General features: G+C 48.2%; 1 protein-coding gene across 1 annotated transcript in view; it reads right to left on the bottom strand.

Annotated features, from left to right (window-relative positions):
- Window positions 1-3,219: 3,219 nt before the first annotated feature.
- Window positions 3,220-19,844, bottom strand: part of GMPR (guanosine monophosphate reductase) — a 39,814-nt gene continuing 23,189 nt past the window's right edge. The window contains exons 6-9 of the mRNA XM_082664151.1: window positions 19,020-19,126; window positions 10,481-10,523; window positions 8,171-8,330; window positions 3,220-3,752 (exon numbers count right to left, since the gene is read on the bottom strand). Coding sequence (XP_082520277.1) covers window positions 3,572-3,752; window positions 8,171-8,330; window positions 10,481-10,523; window positions 19,020-19,126 — 491 coding nt within the window. The 3' untranslated portion in view covers window positions 3,220-3,571. The remainder of the gene's footprint in view (window positions 3,753-8,170; window positions 8,331-10,480; window positions 10,524-19,019; window positions 19,127-19,844) is intronic.

Genomic DNA, 19,844 nt, shown 5'->3' with positions numbered 1-19,844 from the left:
TACAGAGGAGAACTAGGGAAGGAATGATGTTTTGCACCTTATTGAAAAGAAAATTTTAAGTGCATACATAGTTAAGAGCTTCTATCATGACAGGAGAACTTTTTTCCATATGCGTGCATACTCTCTGTAATTCCAGTGTAAAATATTGTACTTGCACTAGCTTTTTTAAAACGAATATTAAAAACAATGGAAGAGTTCATATTCTATTTTCTAATCGTGGTGTGTCTGTTTGTAGGATACACTCGAGTCTGTTTATTGAATTTTATGGTCCCTTTCTTTGACGGTGCTTGCAGGTTTTCTAGGTAGAAATTATTTCATTATTATAATAAAACAATGTTTGATTCAAAATTTGAACAAAATTGTTTTAAATAAATTGTCTGTATACCAGTACAAGTTTATTGTTTCAGTATACTCGTACTAATAAAATAACAGTGCCAATTGCAAATGTGTCTTTGCCTTGTGTTAGGTCCTCGGAGGAAGACGAGGCTGAGGATATGGTCGTAATTCCTCCCTCTTACTTAAGCTGCTGTCATCACTGGGTAGGTGTGCGGTGGAGAGGGTGACGTGAGGCATTGCCTTTCCTACTAATTTTGGGGGTGGGGAGAGGGTTGTTGGTCTTGCTTGAGAGGAGATTCTGAGATAAAAGGCATCTGATGTCAATCAGACCTCAGATGATAAATGATAAAAGGCATCATTTCAACATCTGATGTCTTGGCTGGTTCCGTTCATGTTTACTCCTCCTATCTGAGCGTTGCTGTTTGTAAGAGATGAGGTAACTTTTGTTTTTCAACAGTATTTGGCATCTTTGTTGGCTCACAGAGCATTATCCATCCATTTCTGTACAGTTTTGCTGTACACTGGTTAGTTGTCTGAAGGTGGAAAGTTCATTCGTGTTTCCTGTAGTTCATCCCTGTTAGAAACTCAGAGGTTTGCACGGTGCCCAGTCTCAGATAGATGAGGCTCAGCAGTTGCCCCAGAAACTAGTTCCTCCAGGGCCCAAGCAGGTGAAGCCCTCTGCCCGCATCTGCACACGTGGCTATCAAATCCTTCCAGCCCTAAGGGTTTGCAGAGCTGGAAGAGAGCTCTCAGCATTAAATCCAGAGTTGTCGCTTAGCCCAGGCAGGGACGGGTAACTCCTTTCCTCTTACTGCCTTCTTGCTTCACGGATGGGGACATCTCACCAGGACTCTCCTTTAGGACTTAAGAGTTGAGGTTCCAACGCATTGTGAATGCTAGTGTGTGAGAGAGAGAACGTTGGTGTGTAAACTAGCAGTGATGAGCTGAGCCTTGTAACCCAGACAAGGCTGCCCAGGTCCTCATCCTCCAGAGCGTTCTGGGCAGACGTGGGCAAGTCTGGCGAAGCGGGCTGAACCGCTGCCTTCCCTGCTGTTTGTTTTACTATTAGATGCTAAAGGTCCTGACAAGTTTGGGGTCCAGTAGCTGTGAGACTTACCTGAAGCAGTCATACTGATTAGAGAAAAGCCTTGGCTTTACATGCTGCAACGAGGCAGACCTGGAAACCACCAGAAGCACGGCAGGAGCCCACAGGTGGAGGCGCCTAAGGTGAACGGCATCTAGTCACTGGCACCCACCCCTGCACAGGAAGCCCTGCAGTCAGCAGGCTCCCCCATGCCCACGGCTACTAGAGGCAAGAGATGAACTTGCAGCGGGTAAGGGGCCCTTAGAAGTGAAACCTCTGCTTCAAAATGATCCTGATGAGGTTTTGGCTTCTGCAGTCAGTCACGTTTTCGCTCCCCTAAAAACCAGGTGAGCGAGGGACCTGCCTTCCTGGAAACAAAGAGCAGGTAGTCTGCAAAATCTTTGCACGAGATGGATCAAGCAGGTGCCCATCACCGTGGAGAGGACTGCCCAAAGGGGTGCCGTCGTGTGCTCCAGCCTGATGGGAGAAGGTGACCCCCAAAAGCCAAGACCAGGAGCGTGGAGAACGATGCCATTCTGGAAGTTTCCTTATTACTTACTGCTCGTCCATTTTAATGGACTTAAGACCTCCACTTCTCTCCCTTATTTTGCAAATAATGAATCTCTTGCAGCTAACACACTAGAGGGCTCAAGTGTCAAACACGTCTTCCACAGGAACGGCATGGGACAAGCAGACAGAAGAGGTGGGGTGCTTCCAGCAATGCCCCACATCTTGCTTGATGTTCCACATCCTCTACACCCTCATCTCAAGTGTGTAGCCGTTCGTGTTTCTACAAGTATAAGAAGTATTCTGAATGGACTGAGGCGCAAAAAGCATTACAACAGAGTTCAAGTTGCTGGACCTTTAAAGGTATTCTTCTGAGACTAAACTCCGCCCTGTAAGTTCCTGGAGTGCCGTGGTTTGGTTGGATTCCTCACACGGTGTCAGTCACCATGGACATCGGACAATTAATTCGCTCTTACGCAGCAGGAGTGTGTGGCTCCTTTCTGCTCCAGGGCCGTCGCTTGTCTTTTCAGAGAACATTTAACTCCCGTATCTGCTGCTTTCGCCTCGTTTAAAAGGAGATAAAGTAAAACACCCTGGGCTGCATACACCTCCCGGTCCTAATATTCAAATAATGCTTCAAAAGAAGTGGCCGGGCGTCATCAATTCATCCGTGTTCACGGTTTAGACAAGTGTCACAGTGGACTGCTGTGGGAGCCCTGCCAAGGCCACGGGTCCTTTCTCCAAGGAAGTACCACTGTCACCAATGAACAGACCCTTATACAGTAGTGCCCAGTGGCCCTTCCTGGAAACCGTGACAAGGGAACGGTTCTAGCTCAGATTTTAAACCAGTGCCTTTTAGGAAGGCACTGCTCAAGGTTTTGGTTGCTTTCCAGTGGGACTCTCTACCTGCCAACTTTTCAGTGGATAACCTTTCAATGAAAGATCTCATGGAACGTCAAAATAATATTCTGTCTTCGAGAGGCCAACCCGATGAGCCAGAACGGAGGAGGAGAGGGAAGAGATGGGGGAAAACAAACCAAATGAAAACCCAGGACGGGGACAGCTTCCTAGAAGCAGCAGCAATAGAGGACCTGCTCCCAAAAGGCACGTGCAAGGAGGGTGGTGGAAACACGTCACCGCACCGTGGGGGTACCTGCCGGAATCAGATTCTTCAGGTTCAACTGTCAACTGCTTTTGTTCTTTTCCAGCAACCGAAAGCTGGATGGAGGGGATGCCGGTTCCTCTAGCTGTGGTTCCCCTCAATCTTCCCCTCCCGCCCTCCCCTCCCCAGGTACCTTGACTGCCAAAAGCCAAGCGTGGGAAGAAGGCAGAAAACCCCCCAGCTCCCCCGACCACTTGGTCCTGCAAATGCAGACTCCAGCACGCAGGCAAGTCTTCACAGCATTATATTAAAGTGAAACCATTTTCTTAAAAGAAAAAGGAAAGAAAAGAAAAAGGCGTGAGTATTAGTTTTAACAAGGAGGTTACACGTTCTGGGCAGCTAAGCGCCAACCGCTGACCCAGGAAGTGCCTTGCTTCTGGGATCAGCCGGAACCTCTGCCGTCACAGGAGGAGGGGGATGGGAAAGCAGGCCTGTGCAGACGCTTCTGGTGGCTGGAGATCGTCTCGTCCTTGATCTCGAGGTTAGCTGAACATGGTGTTGTGCTGCTGGGTCACCCGGATGAACGTCGCCCTCCTGCTGAGCTCTTTGAGTTTGGCGGCCCCTACGTAGGTGCAGGTAGACCTCAGTCCTCCGAGTATGTCCAGAATAGTGTCCTTGACGTCCCCTTTGTAAGGCACTTCCACGGTCTTGCCCTCAGAGGCTCTGGAAGAAAAAGGGAGGTTTTTTCTTTCAATCTGGTTCTTTTCCCTTAAGAAGCCGGCCAGAAGGATTCCCAGCCGTAGCCCAAGGCACTCGGGCAGCGACACGCCACCCTCCAACCCCGCGCCCGCATCGGCCTTGCTGCACACGCCACGCAGGTCAGGCCAGCATCTCAGAGGAAGGCACTCCTCCTACCCAAGATGCGTGACCTCGCTGCTGGCTGCCCAGAGCCCGTCAGCAACCCTGGAAGAGTCACAGACCCGGACCGTCACCCCGGAGGGCGCCGTCCTCCCCAGCAGTGTGCACTACTCCGTCCCCATCGAAAACCGGCCCCGCCTTTCCAGTCTCTGTTCATGTTGTACACACATCTCCAACTGACCCAGAGCCCCAGAATACCTACGGGACAGCGGAACAGACCTCCTGACCACTGCCCACCAGCGTCTCTCCTGCTTGCTCTCCCTGATCAACAACGGAACAAGCCCAGAGCGTCCCTCCCCAACCCCTGCCAGCTCTCCAGTCAGGGTCAGACAGAGCACCTTCACAGGGGACAAGCCGGAGAGGAGGAGGGAAGGGATGGAGAAAAGGAACAAGTCAAGCACCGCGAGGTGACGTGGAAACTTCTGCTAGTAAGGTTAGTGGCTCCACTCACACGGCCTGTCTTCCCAGGGCCCTTGTTGGGTGCCCCTGCCCCCAGGCCCCAGCTCACCACCCTGCGTCTGCACAAATCACTATGCCTGTTGTCCCGGGCGTGGCGCGGGGCTCCTGAGAGGTGGAACCAGAGCAGAACTAAGGACTTTCTCAGCACCGTAGGCTGCAGGGCTTTGGTTAGCGTCTTCTGAGTTTTCAGGGGGACACTGAGAAATTCAGAAGAGCTGGCACGTGGCACCAACACTAGAGCACATCTGTCCTTGCTGAGTCTAACACTGCTGATTCCACGTCACGTCCCCTTACTGCAAGATGGAGATACAATCCAGACTTGCTTTAGGAGGGACATTACAAGAAGGAGCTCTCCAATCCATGCATCTAAGGGTCAGGCCATCTGGAAATTTTAACGATTAACTAAATTCTGGAACTTTCTTTAGCTGGTCTCTTCAACTGAAAAAGTAGCATCTCTTGATCAAAAAGTTATTACCTAGAATTTCAAAAGCGTAGTAATTCTTGAGCATTGCAATCTACACCTGCGAGACTACCCTCGGGTGAAATCTAGCAACTTAAACCATCCAGCAGACCAAGGGCTGGCCTAGTTAGTGGCTGGTTTACAGCACCAAGTTCACGAAGCCGGCCCCTGGCCACACCCAAGGTGACTGGCGTCACTGCACTCTGTGACCAGAGACCAACACGTGCACGTGTGCCTGAAGTGATGGCCCTTTCATCTTTTAAAAGCGGTTTCCACGGCCTTCCCGAGGCTTACTGGACATCCTCCAGTTCCTCAGCATTGCTTCTTTGCCAAGTGGTGATGGCATCTTTTACAAGTCACTTATCGTTGAGGCCCAAGTCTTCTCATCTGTAAAATGAAGGGCTCTGATCTGTCTCCCAAGGACAGCAAGAGAACTAAGTGGGTAATGAGTGGGAAAGAACTAGTAAAGCATAAATAACTCTGCCTTGATTAAATACAACATCAAAGACGGAGAATCATTCTCAGGAAGACATCAGGTGCTGGGAGGGAGGGAGACAGACAGAGACAGACCTAGAGAGAGAAAACACAGATGCAGCCTACAGGGCTCAGGCTGCCTCTGGATTAAGGTACTTTCCTTCCTTGGCTAAGATTTGAATCCAATTCTGGAACTGAGTCTTGATACTCCCAAATCTTCTGTTTTCTTTTTTGTTTAAACCCTGCTGAAATCACAGGAGAGGATTTTTTTTTCCCCAGCTCCTTGGCTTCTGTTCACCCTCGAGTCTGGTCTGGCCTTCCCTACCTATCTGCAGGAGTCTTGAGTTTCCATCCTTCTAAGGACATCCTTCTAAGGATGCAGGGCCTCCTGTCCTATGCACAGCTCGTCATCAGTGCAAACTCTGATGAGAAGGAGTGACAGACTATGGAGCAGGGCGAGACAGTGGGTATATTCTGTCACAACGGTCTTAAAACACACGTGCACACAATTAAAATGCAAGTGGAGCGGATAAGCAGACATGAGCATCCCTTCTGCACAGTAACATAATTAAATGCCTAAAAATACTGCCTGTGTCAACTGCTTGAGCCCAGAGGCAGGGAAGAGTCCTGTGGGAGCCACTGCAGGTGACACACAGCACTCTTCCCAAAAGGCCTGACCTCTGTGAGGTGGTCTCGCCCACCCCTGTATCATATGCAGTGGGAGACCCATCTTTCTGCCTGCCACTTATAGCCTGACTCCTCTCAGGCTCCACACCAGCTCTATCAGGACAAGGCCTGGAAGTCTGGAGGGTCCCCTCCGGGGCTGGTTGAACAAGAGTCATACCTACTCACACATACCCCTAGTTCCATTTCCAACTTATCCCCAAGTACTTCTGCTCTGCACTGCCTTTCTGGGGCCCCAAACACTGCAAAGCCTGGTTGGATGAAAATTATAGCTACTTTCAAAGAGGCAAGATATGTTTTCTAATCAAAGATGACACAAACAAATGGAAAGATATACCATGTTCTTGGATTGGAAAAATAAATATTGTCAAAATTACTATACTACTCAAGGTAATTTACGTATTCAGTGCAATCCCTATCAAATTACTAATGGCATTTTTCACAGAACTAGGACAAAAAAATCTTAAAATTTGTATGGAGACACAAAATAACCAAAGCAGTCTCGAGAAAGAAAAAGTTGGAGGAATCAGGCTCCCTGACTTCATAGTACGGGCACAAAAATAGAAATATAGATCAATGGAACAGGACAGAAAGCCCAGAATAAACCCACACGCCTATGGTCAGTTAATCTACAACAACGGAGGCAAGACTATACAATCGAGAAAAGACAGCCTCCTCACTAAGTGGTGCTGGGAACTGGACAACTACATGTAAAAAAATGAAATTAGAACATTCTTTAGCACCATACACAAAAATAAAACGGATTAAAGACCTAAATGTAAGACCGGATACCATAAAACTCTTAGAGGAAAACACACGCAGAACACTCTGACATAAATCACAGCAAGATCCTTTCTGACCCACCTCCTAGAGAAATGGAAATAAAAACAAAAATCAACAAATGGGACCTAATGAAACTTAAAAGCTTTTGCACAGCAAAGGAAACCAGAAACAAGATGAAAAGACAACCCTCAGAATGGGAGAAAATATGCAAAATATGTGACCAACAAGGGATTAATCTTCAAAATTTACAAACAGCTCATGTGGCTCAATACTGAAAAAAACAACCCAATCAAAAAATGGGCAGAAGACGTAAACAGACATTTCTCCAAAGAAGACATACAGATGGCCAAGAGGCACATGAAAAGATTCTCGACATTGCTAATTATTAGAGAAATGCAAATCAAAACTACAATGAGATATTACCTCACACCAGTCAGAATGGCCATCATCAAGAAGTCTACAAACAATAAATGCTGGAGAGGATATGGAAGAAAGGGAACCCTCCTGCACTGTTGGTGGGAATGTACATTGGTACAGCCACTATGGAGAACAGTGTGGAGGTTCCTTAAGAAACTAAAAATAGAGCTACCATATGATCAAGCAATCCCACTCCTGGGCATATATCCAGAGGAAAACATGGTTCGAAAGGATACATGCACCCCCAATGTTCATTGTAGCACTGTTTACAATAGCCAAGACATGGAAGCAACCTAAATGTCCATATACTCCATAAAGAAGATGTGGTACATATATACAATGGAATATTACTCAGCCATTAAAAAGAATGAAATAATGCCATTTGCAGCAACATGGATGGACCTAGAGGTTATCATACTAAGTGAAGTAAGACAGAGAAAGACAAATCATATATCATGCAAATCTAAAAAAAAAGAGAATGAACTTATGGTTACCAGAAAGGAAGGGTTGGGGGTAGGGATAGGTTGGGAGTTTGGGATTGACATGTACACACTGCTATATTTAAAACACATAACCAACAAAGACCTACTGTATAGCACAGGGAACGATACTCAATATTTTGTAATAATCTATAAGGAGAAAGAATCTGAAAAAAAGATGAATATGTATATATAACTGAATCACTTTGCTGTACACTTGAAACTAACACAACATTGTAAATCAACTGTACTTCAGTAAAAGAAAAAAAAAATTAAGCCATACAGTTATTTCTTTAATTGAACATCTTAATTAAGAAATATGTGTTCTAGCTCCTTCCTGTGGTACTATAATATAAACAGACTCGCAGTCTTTGAGACCCACTTCCACCCCATTTCTGTAAGGAGCCGGGGAACGCAACCTCACTGGTGACGGCGCTGCCCACCCCCGCTCCACCCACCCTCCATACCTGTACTCCGCAACCCCTCCTGCGTGTTTCTTCATCGCTGTCTCTGAGCTCATCCCATAGAACAGCTTGAGCTTCTGTCCATTCCTCTCGATCACCTCTCCAGCACACTCAGTGTGGCCCGAAAACATCCCTCCCAGCATGACAAAATCTGCTCCGGCTCCTGCACTCCGAAGTGGGGACGAAAAGAAGCAGCAGAGAAAAGAGCTCAGAGAAAATCGGCTCCGGAAAGATGCAAGTGCTACCAACTCACCCTCCCTCCTCCTGGCTGTGATCAGAGAAAAGCTCAGCCTCCCCACTTGGAAAAAAGTTAAGGGCAGAAGGGCACTGGAAGCTCCAAGCAACAAGTTAGCCTACTGAAGCTTGGGTGGCTAATAACAGTGGACAATCCTTAATGGTTATTGATGACTTCCTATCTATGACCACCTTCCACAGGTCTAACTCTCTGAAAATCAAAGAAACATTAATAATTGGGCAGCACCTCAGCATGTTGTCCAATCTCATACATAATACAGTAACTCCTCTGCCATGTCCCCATCAGGCATCTGGTCTACCTGAAGCTCTCAGCACTCTCACACAGTGTAGATATGAAGGGACCTCAGAACAGACAGAACCTCCTGCACTAGAGCTTGGGTGTGAAGGAGAGAAACCTGTAAGTATGCACGTCATACACATACACACACACACATGTGTATACATCCTGTAAAACTCTACCTGCACCTCTGTTGTGATAAACATTTGACTTCCAGAGTAAACAATACCCCATATTAATCACCAAATGACATGAAACTTCCAGGATAGGTACACAGGAGACTGGGGTGTTGAAACTGCCTTCGTAGGTTACGTTGGATCAGGACCACGGATAGTTGGAACGGGGTGGGGCTAACTCACTGCTGTGTCCTCAGTGTTTATTATAGCACATGGCACATGGGAGATGGGCAGTAACTAGTTGTTAGGAAAGTGAAAGGCACACGTGGAAGAAACAAAAACAGTCACTATTCCCCACCCTCAGCGAGTCCTACTGAGGGTTTATATTCAGAATAGGAGGACATCAGCGTACAGATGCTGTTAAGTAATCACGATGAAGGACAAGGAGAAGCAAACACAGGATCCTCTGAAACGTGACCTTGACTGCTTCCATCTGGTCACTTAAATATTTACAAGAGGACTTTGGGGCGTGCATCAGGTGTTCCAGTCCCTTCCGTCCAGCATTACGGAAGGCAGGGGCTACAGGGCTGGCCCCTGGGCCTGGCAATCAGGCAACCAAGGCCCAGGACCTCTCTACTTGGCAGCAAGCTTTGCAGACTCTTCCCTGCAGGGTCCCTAACACGACTGCTGGCTCCTTGACCGCCCCCCTGCCGTGATTATAAGGGGGCAGAGGACAACTGGTGTCTGGCCAGGCCTCCCAAAAACCACAACCCCAGGGGCAGATGTAAACAGCAGGAACACAGAGCACAGATCCACTCAAACAATGCTTTGAAGTGGCTTCCAATTATTTTCCTTTCTGAACACTCTCGTGCCCCTTCCTAACCAGCATTTTGCCCCGACCTGGTCCCTCTCCCTCCACAGGCGTGGCTGCATTTCCTGGGGGAGCGCGGGGAGGGAAAGCTGCCGGAGTGGGAGTCCAAACACCACTTGGGCAGGGTGCACCGTGTGCCCTATCACAAGGGAGCCCGAGACAGAACACCCATCAGTAATAAGTACTCGCAGCACAAAAATCAACAGTAGAGATGTCCCTGCCAGCACACATGGCCTCACCTCACAGGTGGGGTTCCCCAGCTGTGCGGCAGCTCAGAGCACAGCACGCAGAGATGCTGGACCTCCCAGTGCCTCCCCAAGAAAACACCTGGCTGGGGCGCCGTGGCCCAGCCCTGCGGGGTCACAGCCAGACGCTGCCGCCCCTGGTGCGACACAGACTCCTCAGCCTGTGGTGAGGAACTGCATCTAGGGCTCCCGTCCCTCCCTCAGGAGTCCCCCACGTTAGGCTCCGAAGACCCCCTCGCTGAAGTTTCGGTGTATCAGACCCGATACAGTCCTCTTCCTCGGGTACCCTGAGCCTTCCCAGTGGTGATTTCTGGGCTATGACTTCACCCACTCCTGGCCCACAGGGCAACACCCCTCCATCTATCCCTGGGCACTCGGCCTGCTCTGCCACCAACCAGAACCAAACTGATGCCAGGATCTGGGCCAATCAGGGGCTGAAATCGGCGGAGAGGAAACTCAGGATTGGCCCTGAACTTCCTAACGTGTCTGCCACCTCCTTCCGGCACCCCTGCAGGGAGCTCCCTCCCCTCCCCCTCTGTGGCCTCTTACCAAAGGCTTTGGCGACATCTCCTGGACACGTGCAGCCTCCATCCTTCAAAAAGGAAAAAGCAAAGAGAGGCTGTCAGTGGGAGCCTGGCCGGCCGTCCCCCTCCCCTGGGGGCACTCGATGGCATCTGCTGGTCCAGCCCCCTCCTCCCACCCCTGCCTGCAGCCAAGCACACAACCCTCAGGGCCAAGGCCCGAGGCTCCCCTCACCACCGCACCTTCTGGTCCCCAGGCCCCGTCAGTCCGGTCTCAGGTCTGCACACCCACTGCCTGTCCCCCTCCCCACCCCGATCCCGGGCACCTGCACCCCTCCTGGGATGCAGAAGCAGGAACTGCTGAGCGGGCAGGGCGCAGGGGCTGGACCTCATCCTCTGCCAGCCCGTGCTCAACACGCCTGGCCACTGGCCAGCCACATAACCATCATTCAGTGGCATCGTTCCCCCGCTGCTCGGTGTGAAGTGACGTTTATTTAGCACAAAAGCGGAAGTACTTTATGAGCCAGAGAGGACACTGAATTCGCTCCTTTTTACTTCCAGCCACTCCACGTGTCTCTTAGTCACCTTCCTGTACGGTATCCAGTTACCTCCAAGTCAAACATGCATTCCTGACACCCACTGGACCCACACAGGACCCTACACTGGTTCAGTGCCTGGTAGAGTTGCCCGACACCTTGGGCTGCCCGGCACGGTTTGGCCGTGGGGCTTATGTTTCAACACCAGGGACCCAGTACAAAGGTACTAGGACACAGACCCATTGTGTTTTCTTACAAGCACAAGAGGCACAAAATAACCAGGCTGCTTACCTCCTATTGGCAATGTGGCCCGTGTGAGGTCCGAGGAGGAAAAGGCCAGAGAGGTGGCCTGGGGTAGCAGCCTGCCCAGCAGGGAGAGGCAAGAAGCAGAGGCACCGGAAGCCGGGGCAGTGCTCGGGGCCGGCGTGACGTGACAGAGCCCAGAACGGGTCTCGGAGGGAAGTGCCTGTCCCCAGGAGGGGGGGACACACTTTGGGAAGGACACAGAAGACCCAGGCCACCCGGGCTACCTTGTGTGATGATGGCAGGAAGGTGCGTGCGGCCCTGGAGTTGGAGGGCGTCTCCGTGGAACTGGGACAAACCACTTTACAAATAGCATCTCCAGCTGAGGACGTGGGTCTCTGTGACTCAATCCTTCTTTTCCGATATGCTTTTAGTCCTGTCCCTCCGGGAGCTAGACCTCAAAATACTGCTTCCTTGCTTCTTTGCAATTCTGATCAAAAAGCAGGTGTGAAGGCTCAATCTCTGGCTTTTATGAATATTTACTGACGGCAATTATCTCCTCCTTGATCAAGTACATTATTCACCTGTGGCTTCCCTGACCCTGGAGGGCCACGGGTTCATGAGCAATTGTTTCAGAGGCAGAGTCTCTCCACAGAAGGTACCTGGCCAAGGCCCTTCACGTGAAGGCAGTCAAGGCTCTGTGGATCCTGCTGGTGCTTCAAATCTCCAGCATATTTACTTTCTCTTTCAAAGGTGCAACCCCTCCATGCCCTTCACTTGACCTGCCATTATTTTTAAAGTGCTTTATCTTTTTATCTAAACCAGTTCTTCACAATAGGGTTTCAAACTTATAACCTCAAAAGATTAAATAAACTCATGCTCCCAATAAAAAGGTCCCTAACATGATCTGACTTTAAGAAAAGTGTCCTCGGGGCTTCCCTGGTGGCGCAGTGGTTGGGAGTCCGCCTGCCGATGCAGGGGGCGCGGGTTCGTGCCACAGAGCGGCTGGGCCCGTGGGCTGTGGCCGCTGGGCCTGCGCGTCCGGAGCCTGTGCTCCGCAACGGGAGAGGCCACAACAGTGAGAGGCCCACGTGCCGCAAAAGAAAAAAAAAAAAAGTTACTCACGTGCACACACACGCACAAAAGTGTGTCCTTAAGTCTTTTGCTCACTCACTAGTGAGTGATTAGCTCGTGACTACTAGGGTGGCTCGTGCTGGCTTCTGAAAATGCCACACTCATGTAGTCAGCGATGAGGCCTGACTCAGAAAGTCTGTGCTCTTGGGGCCCCAAGAAAATGAGGTCTTCTCCCAGGATGGGCCAAAATGTCCACAGTTAATAGGACTTTGTGATGTGCCACAGAGAGGAAGCCATACATAGGGCCTTGTCTGTTCATTGTGCTGTGGTGGGATTTATGAAACATAATGCAGAGCAAACGCGCGGGACTGCAGTTTAACCCAATGCAACCCAACGTCACATAACGCTTTACAGCCAAGGAGTCCTCTCCCTACTACCATTTATAGGTAATTTCCAAAAGTGGTTAAAGCATCCTTTCATGTTCTCAGGAGGCAGAGCAGTATGGGGAAAGCTCTGCAATCAGACACGCTTACTTTCATACACGAACATGTGTAGCTGCACGGAGTTTTTAAAAAACAACATGCAAATATTCCAAGGGTTACTTGTTTTCCAAGAGTGTTAACATATTTTAGTAGAAAAGTCAGCATGCAGTGGGCAGAGGGAATGGGAATCAAGCACCGGCTACGAACAAGGGATCGTTACAAACTTCATTTTTCTACTCAAACACCACAAGAACCTGAAGCTGATATTTTATAGGTGGGGAAAGACAAAGAGGGAGACTCAGAAAGGTTGAGTGACTTGCCCAAGGTCACACAGCTATAATAATGGAAGAACGAGACTAAAACCCTACTTAAGAGTAAACTCTGAAAACGTCTAGCAGCATACATATAAAAACATTAGCAGTGGTTATCTTAAGATGGCATTTCTGTAGAAGCAAAAATAAAGAAACGGGACCTAATCAAACTTGTAAGCTTTTGCACAGCAAACGAAACCATAAACAAAACAAAAAGACAACCTACGGACTGGGAAAGGATATTTGCAAATGATGCAACCAACAAGGGCTTAATTTTCAAAATATACAAACAGCTCATACAACTCCATAACAAAAAAACAAACACCCCAATCAAAAAAATGGGCAAAAGACCTAAATAAACATTTCTCCAAAGACATACAGATGGCCAACAGGCACATGAAAAGATGCTCATCATCGCTAATTATTAGAGGAATCCAAATCAAAACTACAGTGAGGGGCTTCCCTGGTGGCGCAGTGGTTGAGAGTCCACTTGCCGATGCAGGGGACGCGGGTTCATGCCCCGGTTTGGGAAGATCCCACATGCTGCGGAGCGGCTGGGCCCGTGAGCCATGGCCGCTGAGCCTGCGCGTCCGGAGCCTGTGCTCCGCAACGGGAGAGGCCACAACAGTGAGAGGCCTGCATACCGCAAAAATAAACAAACAAAAACAAAAAAAAAACTACAGTGAGGTATCACCTCACACAGGTCAGAATGGCCACCATCAAAAAGTCTACAAATAACGAATGCTGGAGAGGGTGTGGAGGAAAGGGAACCCTCCTACACTGCTGGTGGGAATGTAAATTGGTGCAGCCACTATAGAAAACACTATGGCAGTTCCTTTAAAAACTAAAAATAGAGTTACCATATGGTCCAGAAATTCCACTCCTGGGCATATATGCAGACAAAACTCTAATTTGAAAAGATACATTCACCCCTATGTTCACAGCAGCACTATTCACAATAGCCAAGACATGGAAACAACCTAAATGTCCATCGACACATGAATGGATAAAAAAGATGTGGTACACATACACAATGGAATACTCCTCAGCCATAAAAAAGAATGAAACAATGCCATTCTCAGCAACATGGATGGACCTAGAGATTATCATACTAAGTGAAGTAAGTCAGAAAGAGAAAGACAAATACCATATGATATGACTTATATGTGGAATCTAAAATATGCCACAAATGAACTTATCTATGAAACACTCACAGATACAGAGAACAGACTTATGGTTGCCAAGAAGGAGGGGGATGAAGAGTTTGGGATTAATTAGCAGATGCAAACTATTATGTATAAATGGATAAACAAGGTCCTACTGTACAGCACAGGAAACTATATCCAACATCCTGTGATAAACCATAATAGAAAAGAATATGAAAAAGAATATATATATGTATAACTGAATCACATTGCTATAGAGCAGAAATTAACACAACATTGTAAATCAACTATACTTTAGTAAAATAAAGTTTTTGAAAAAGATGGCATTTCCAGTAATCTTAATTTCCTTTATATTTCTAACTTTTTCTAGGCTAAACCTTTTTGGTTGGGGAATTCTTCAAGCCTCAAAATAAATTATTTGAATGACTTTGTTTAGGCCTTTCCAAATAATGGTCTAACCGTTTCCTAAACAACTACATTAAATCAACAAAATAAGAAATTTGCCAATCAATCTTTCCTTCTTTGCAGAGGGTCAGTGAGTGGATGAGAGCCCTACTGACTGGGTGTAGACAAGGAGGGGGTCAGGGGTAACTTTGAATCAGCTTGACCTCTATCATTCCCTCCTCAAACTAGAGAAGCACGCTCTCTAGGTCTTTATCAAATGCACTGGTTAAAATTTTGGCCTTGAGTCAAGAGACAATAGTGATCCCAGCCAACCTCCTCACAGGACCTTTTTTTAGGTCCTGTGAAGCACTACAAAGTCCAAGCCATTCTGGGTATCAGTGGACAATGAACTCATCTGGTTGTTCCAATCCCTCCCCTTCCTAAGGGTTCACTGGGTTCTGACTCTGATCCCTTCACTTGAAGACATTCTTGGGGACCCTGCGGGGAAAAGGTGAGCTATAAGCACAGGTTAAGCTGAAGTCCCCCAAAGCAGTGTGATGGGAAAGGAGCAGACCCGGGATGCTGGGCCAACCCTGCATTCTTGGTGACTTCAGCTAGCCCTTCACCCTCGGAGTCTCCACACTTTCTAAATGAGGGTGGTCAAGGGAAGGAGTGGAACACGGGAGATGAACAGACCTCGGTTTGAGAGCTGGCTCTGCCCCCCACCAGCAGTGTGATGCTGAACAAGTTACTTTAGGTCTCAAAGCTTCAGTCTCCTCACTGGATGTGACAGTTAATTTTAGGCATCAACTGGGCCATGGAGTGACATTTGGTCAAAAAATTGTCCTGGATGTTTCTGTGAGGGTGTTTTGGGGATGACAGTAACACATGAATCAGCAGACTGAGTAAAGCAGATTGCCCTCCCTAATGTGGGTGGGCCTCACCTAATCACCTGAAGGTTTGAATAGAACAAAAAGGCTGAGATTTCCCCAAGTGAGAGAATTCTTCCTGACTGACTGCCTTAGAACTGGGACCCTGGACGCTGACTCCAACAGAAACACTGGCTCTCTCTGGTTCTCAGGCCTTCAGACTCAGACTGGAATCACACCATCGGCTCTCCTAGGTCTCCAGCTTGCCAACCCACCTGCAGATCTTGAGACTTCTCAGCCCCATCATTGCATGAACCAATTCCTTATAATAAATCTGTATCTACACACACGCACACACACACCCTATTGGTTCTGTTTCTCTAGAGAACCCTAATACACCTGTCCAACGAAGAGAACAGCTACCTAATACCTAGATTGTTCCAAGGATTAGAGATTATAGGTGTACCGTGCCCAAAAGACAGCAGCTGCTCAATACGTGTCAGCCATTACTTCCTCTAATGCTGTTCCCACCTTTAAAATGCTCTCCTTTGTGTCATGTCCCTAGCAGATGACAAGACAAAATGAACTGGTCACACCTTAATCTTCACCTACCCAGGAGGTGTCCTGGATTTCTCAGTCCTCTGCCTCTCAGAAGCCCACGTGGACCACAGTTCACGTCCAGCCTCTTGGGTGTAACCGACCCCCTGCTGTGGCTTCCTTCTGAACTTCAGTAGCACAGACATGCTAATTCAGCAACAAAAGTGTAAAATGAGACAGCTGGAAGGAAACTGGACAAAGTGGCAGGATCCTAACAGTTGATGGGTTTCCAGTGGATTTAGGACTCTTGGCAAGTGGGAGAAACCTGCTTGTGAAACTCCATTAGACAAAGGGACAGTGAGAAAAACAGCTGCTTTGAACCCCAAGACACTCAGCTGCTGGTCAGAAGGAATGAACTGACGTCAAGGGTGTAGAACCTATATAAGTCTGTGAACTCACGGGGTCTGCACTACAGATTGAACTTCTAACCCCATCTAGGAAAGCTCTGGCCATCAATGGAAAAATAAGAACCCTGGAGCATCCGTATCACCAGCCTGGGCTGTCACTGTTCCTGAGAAATTCACAGAAGCTGTTCCCTGGGTGCCAGCAGACAGAGCTCTGGCTCTGGTACACGGACCCGACCTGTGTGTACCGACCCTCGACTCTAGAAGCCAGTGGTTCTCAAATTTGGGAGCACATCTGAAGTACCTAGAGGGCTTCTTAAAAGATTCCTGGGCCTCACCTTCAGGGTTTGATTCAGTAGGTCTGATACGAGGCCCAAGAACTTCTAACAAGTCCTCAGTTGATCATGATACTCCAGGTCTGGGCACACACTTAGAGAACTGCTGACATAAGCTATAAAATGATGGTGGGTAAGGAGATCCCAAGCTGATTTTCAGAGTCACTTGTGGTGCAAGCAGAGCCTCCACCCCTACTCCCCAAATGGTCCTATAAACTAAGCAACTGGGAAATTTCTAGAAAGACACAAGTATGGGATCTCAGAATAAGTTCATAGTAAAACTTCATTAATTTGACCTCCACTGATTCAGAAATGGTGGCCACTCAAGGAAGATATATACGGTCTAAATTGTTATTAAGACACTTGATGGTGAATGGAGACTTATAACTAATTACATATGGTGCTCTGGAGGGCAAACTATGAAGAGTCTAATTCAACAGGATGGGGTCCAGGAATGTCTATGGTGAAAAGTCTCCCTGGTGAATGTCATGCAGCCGGCCCAACACGAGGCTACGGCGAGCATTTGAGAACCATATTGGAGGACGGTGCTGTTTGGTGACTCCAGTGAGTTCAATCAACACACTCTGTAAAGGTAGGATGATGGCTCTATGTCAGCCTTTTACACATGAGTTGTTCAATAAATGGGTTTTAATTTGTTCATTGGAGCAAAAGCTAAAAGGAAAAGATATTAATTGGAAGGTCTTAGAACTCTGTCAGCAGCCAATAAATCTTCGGTCACTTATTCCACCTTCTAGCACACAGTAGATGCTCAATGAATACGTGCTGACTGAATGGATGGATGGATGGAAAGTCTGGATGAAGAACTAGAAGGAGCACAGGAAGTGTGCGCTGGACCACGAGTCAAAGAACTAGATCTTCCTTTTGGTTGTAACAAGGCACGTGCGGGGAAGCAATGGCTGCAGGGCTCCAATGCCATAGTAAGACTCAAATGAGATGGTGTGCACATAGGGATTTTTAAAGAGTATTATACCCTCAAAGCAGGTCCAGAAATCAAACCTCACCAGCTGAAATGCTGAGCCAAAATCAACAAGCGATCATTCCACCAGGATATGTAATTTACTACATCTGGATTTTTACAAAATAATCTGTCAGTTACTTAATGTGGGAGCTCGGCTTAGCAACTGGACCAGTGAAAAGGTCTGAAGATTTAATTTACTCTATTCAGTGTGAGTTCATTGTTACAGCACCACTAAAAATACACCACCACTTCAGAATTTATATATATATATTAAATATACATAACTTAATTATATATAATATACATGTGTGTATGTATCACCCACATAAGTGGAAGCCATAGCTCTGTCCAAGTCCATCCAGTTATATCTGACATGTTCTGTCCTATTCTGAGCATCTCATCTAGAAGGGGAGAGACGTGGTAACTATGTGAATGACGGTCATGTCGATAAAGGTGGAGTAGAACAACAGATAAATGGAGGATTAACTTGACATTCATTCAATCCTTGACATTTAGTGGCTGAGTACTGAGGTGCTGTACTTCCAGAAGCTTCATGATCACTGACTCTGCTTCTGCGCTCATCTCCTTCCCATACATTTCTCCACCCACAAAAATCTAACTTCTGCCCCCAACATCCTACTCAATCTGCCCTCACTATGGTAACCGGTGACAGCATCTGACACCACTGCAGATGTGATTAGCGAAAATGAGGTCACCCTGGAGTAGAATGGGCCTCTAATCCAAAATGACGGATGTTCTTATAAAAAGGAGAAATTTGGACACAAAGGCAAACATGCACACAGGGAGGACACCACGTAAAAACTGGAGCTCTGGTGCCATAAGCCAAGGGACTACCAGAAGCTTGGGAGGCCCGGAACAGAGCCTTCCCTGGAGGCTTCACGGCCTGCTGACGCCTTAATCTTGGACTTCTGGCCTCCAGGATTGTGAGACAATATATTTCTCTTGTTTGAGCCACCCAGTCTGGGGCACTTTGTTACGGCAGCCCTAGCAAGCTAACACGTGGCCCTCTCACTTTCTCAAAGCTCCCCACGTATCCCCCCGTCATGCTACCCACCACCTCGAGCTGAATCCATAGGGAGTAGGGTCGACTGTCACCAAATGCCGTGACCATGTGCCTGGCTCACTCCCGAGCCCACAGGATGCCAACAAGGTGAAGGGCAGCCAGGGAGCAGGGGCCTTCCTCAGATGCTCCCAGACCCTTCCACCAGCCCCACTTGGACACTTACCGAGATGATGTGCCCCTTCAGGCCGTGGGCCGAGTCTGCGCACTCGATCACAGCACTCAGCTGCGGGTACCCCACTCCCGTCTTGGTGCGGGTGGTACACACGGAACCTGGATGGAGGAAGAGGGAGACCCCAAAGAGAGATGGTTATGAACGAGCAGAACGGGATACAAAACGAACCTCCATCACCGTCACACAGCCCTGCCCCAATTTTCTGGGGGTGAACTTTCCACAGTGGTGGGAGGGGAGCCATGGGGCTGCCCCACAGCTCAATGGAGGTGGCCACCATCTGGCCTTAGGTCCCTTCAGGGCCTCATCACCGTCATCTGCTATTGTCCAGGACACTCCACCCTACACCTTGTCACTCTCTTCTATGACATCAGCTCCCACTTACTGACCCTCCATCCTTAAACTCCATTCTTTCCCACCTTCCTTCACTTTCCACGCAACCACAAGGGAACTTCAGATGCCTCCCATGACCTTGAGCCTCCCTGACCTTCAACCTTTGTCAAATTACTAACTTCTCTAAGCCTCGGTACCTCGCTTGTAAAATGAAAATAAAAGCACTAACCTCATAGGGCTGTGAGGGAGATTAAATGACAAGAGGGATGAAAATTGCCCAGCCTTGCAATAAGCCCCTGAGAAAAGGGAGCCGCACTCAGGGCATTCCTGCAGCCTCCCTCTGACTCGGCTCTGTCCTCTCCATGCCCCAGCCTCCCGGCCCCCACCCGCTCGTGGCCCATCTCCCACCCAGTCCAGCCAGGACTCTGAGGTCAGCTTCCATTGCAGAACTCACAGCAGCCACCTGGATGCTTTCATCCCCTAGAC

The sequence above is a fragment of the Grampus griseus genome, assembly GCF_964374135.1.
Source record: "Grampus griseus genome assembly, chromosome: 10".
In the NCBI taxonomy this organism is placed as follows: Eukaryota; Metazoa; Chordata; class Mammalia; order Artiodactyla; family Delphinidae; genus Grampus; species Grampus griseus.
This window is presented reverse-complemented; position numbering and strand designations above follow the sequence as displayed.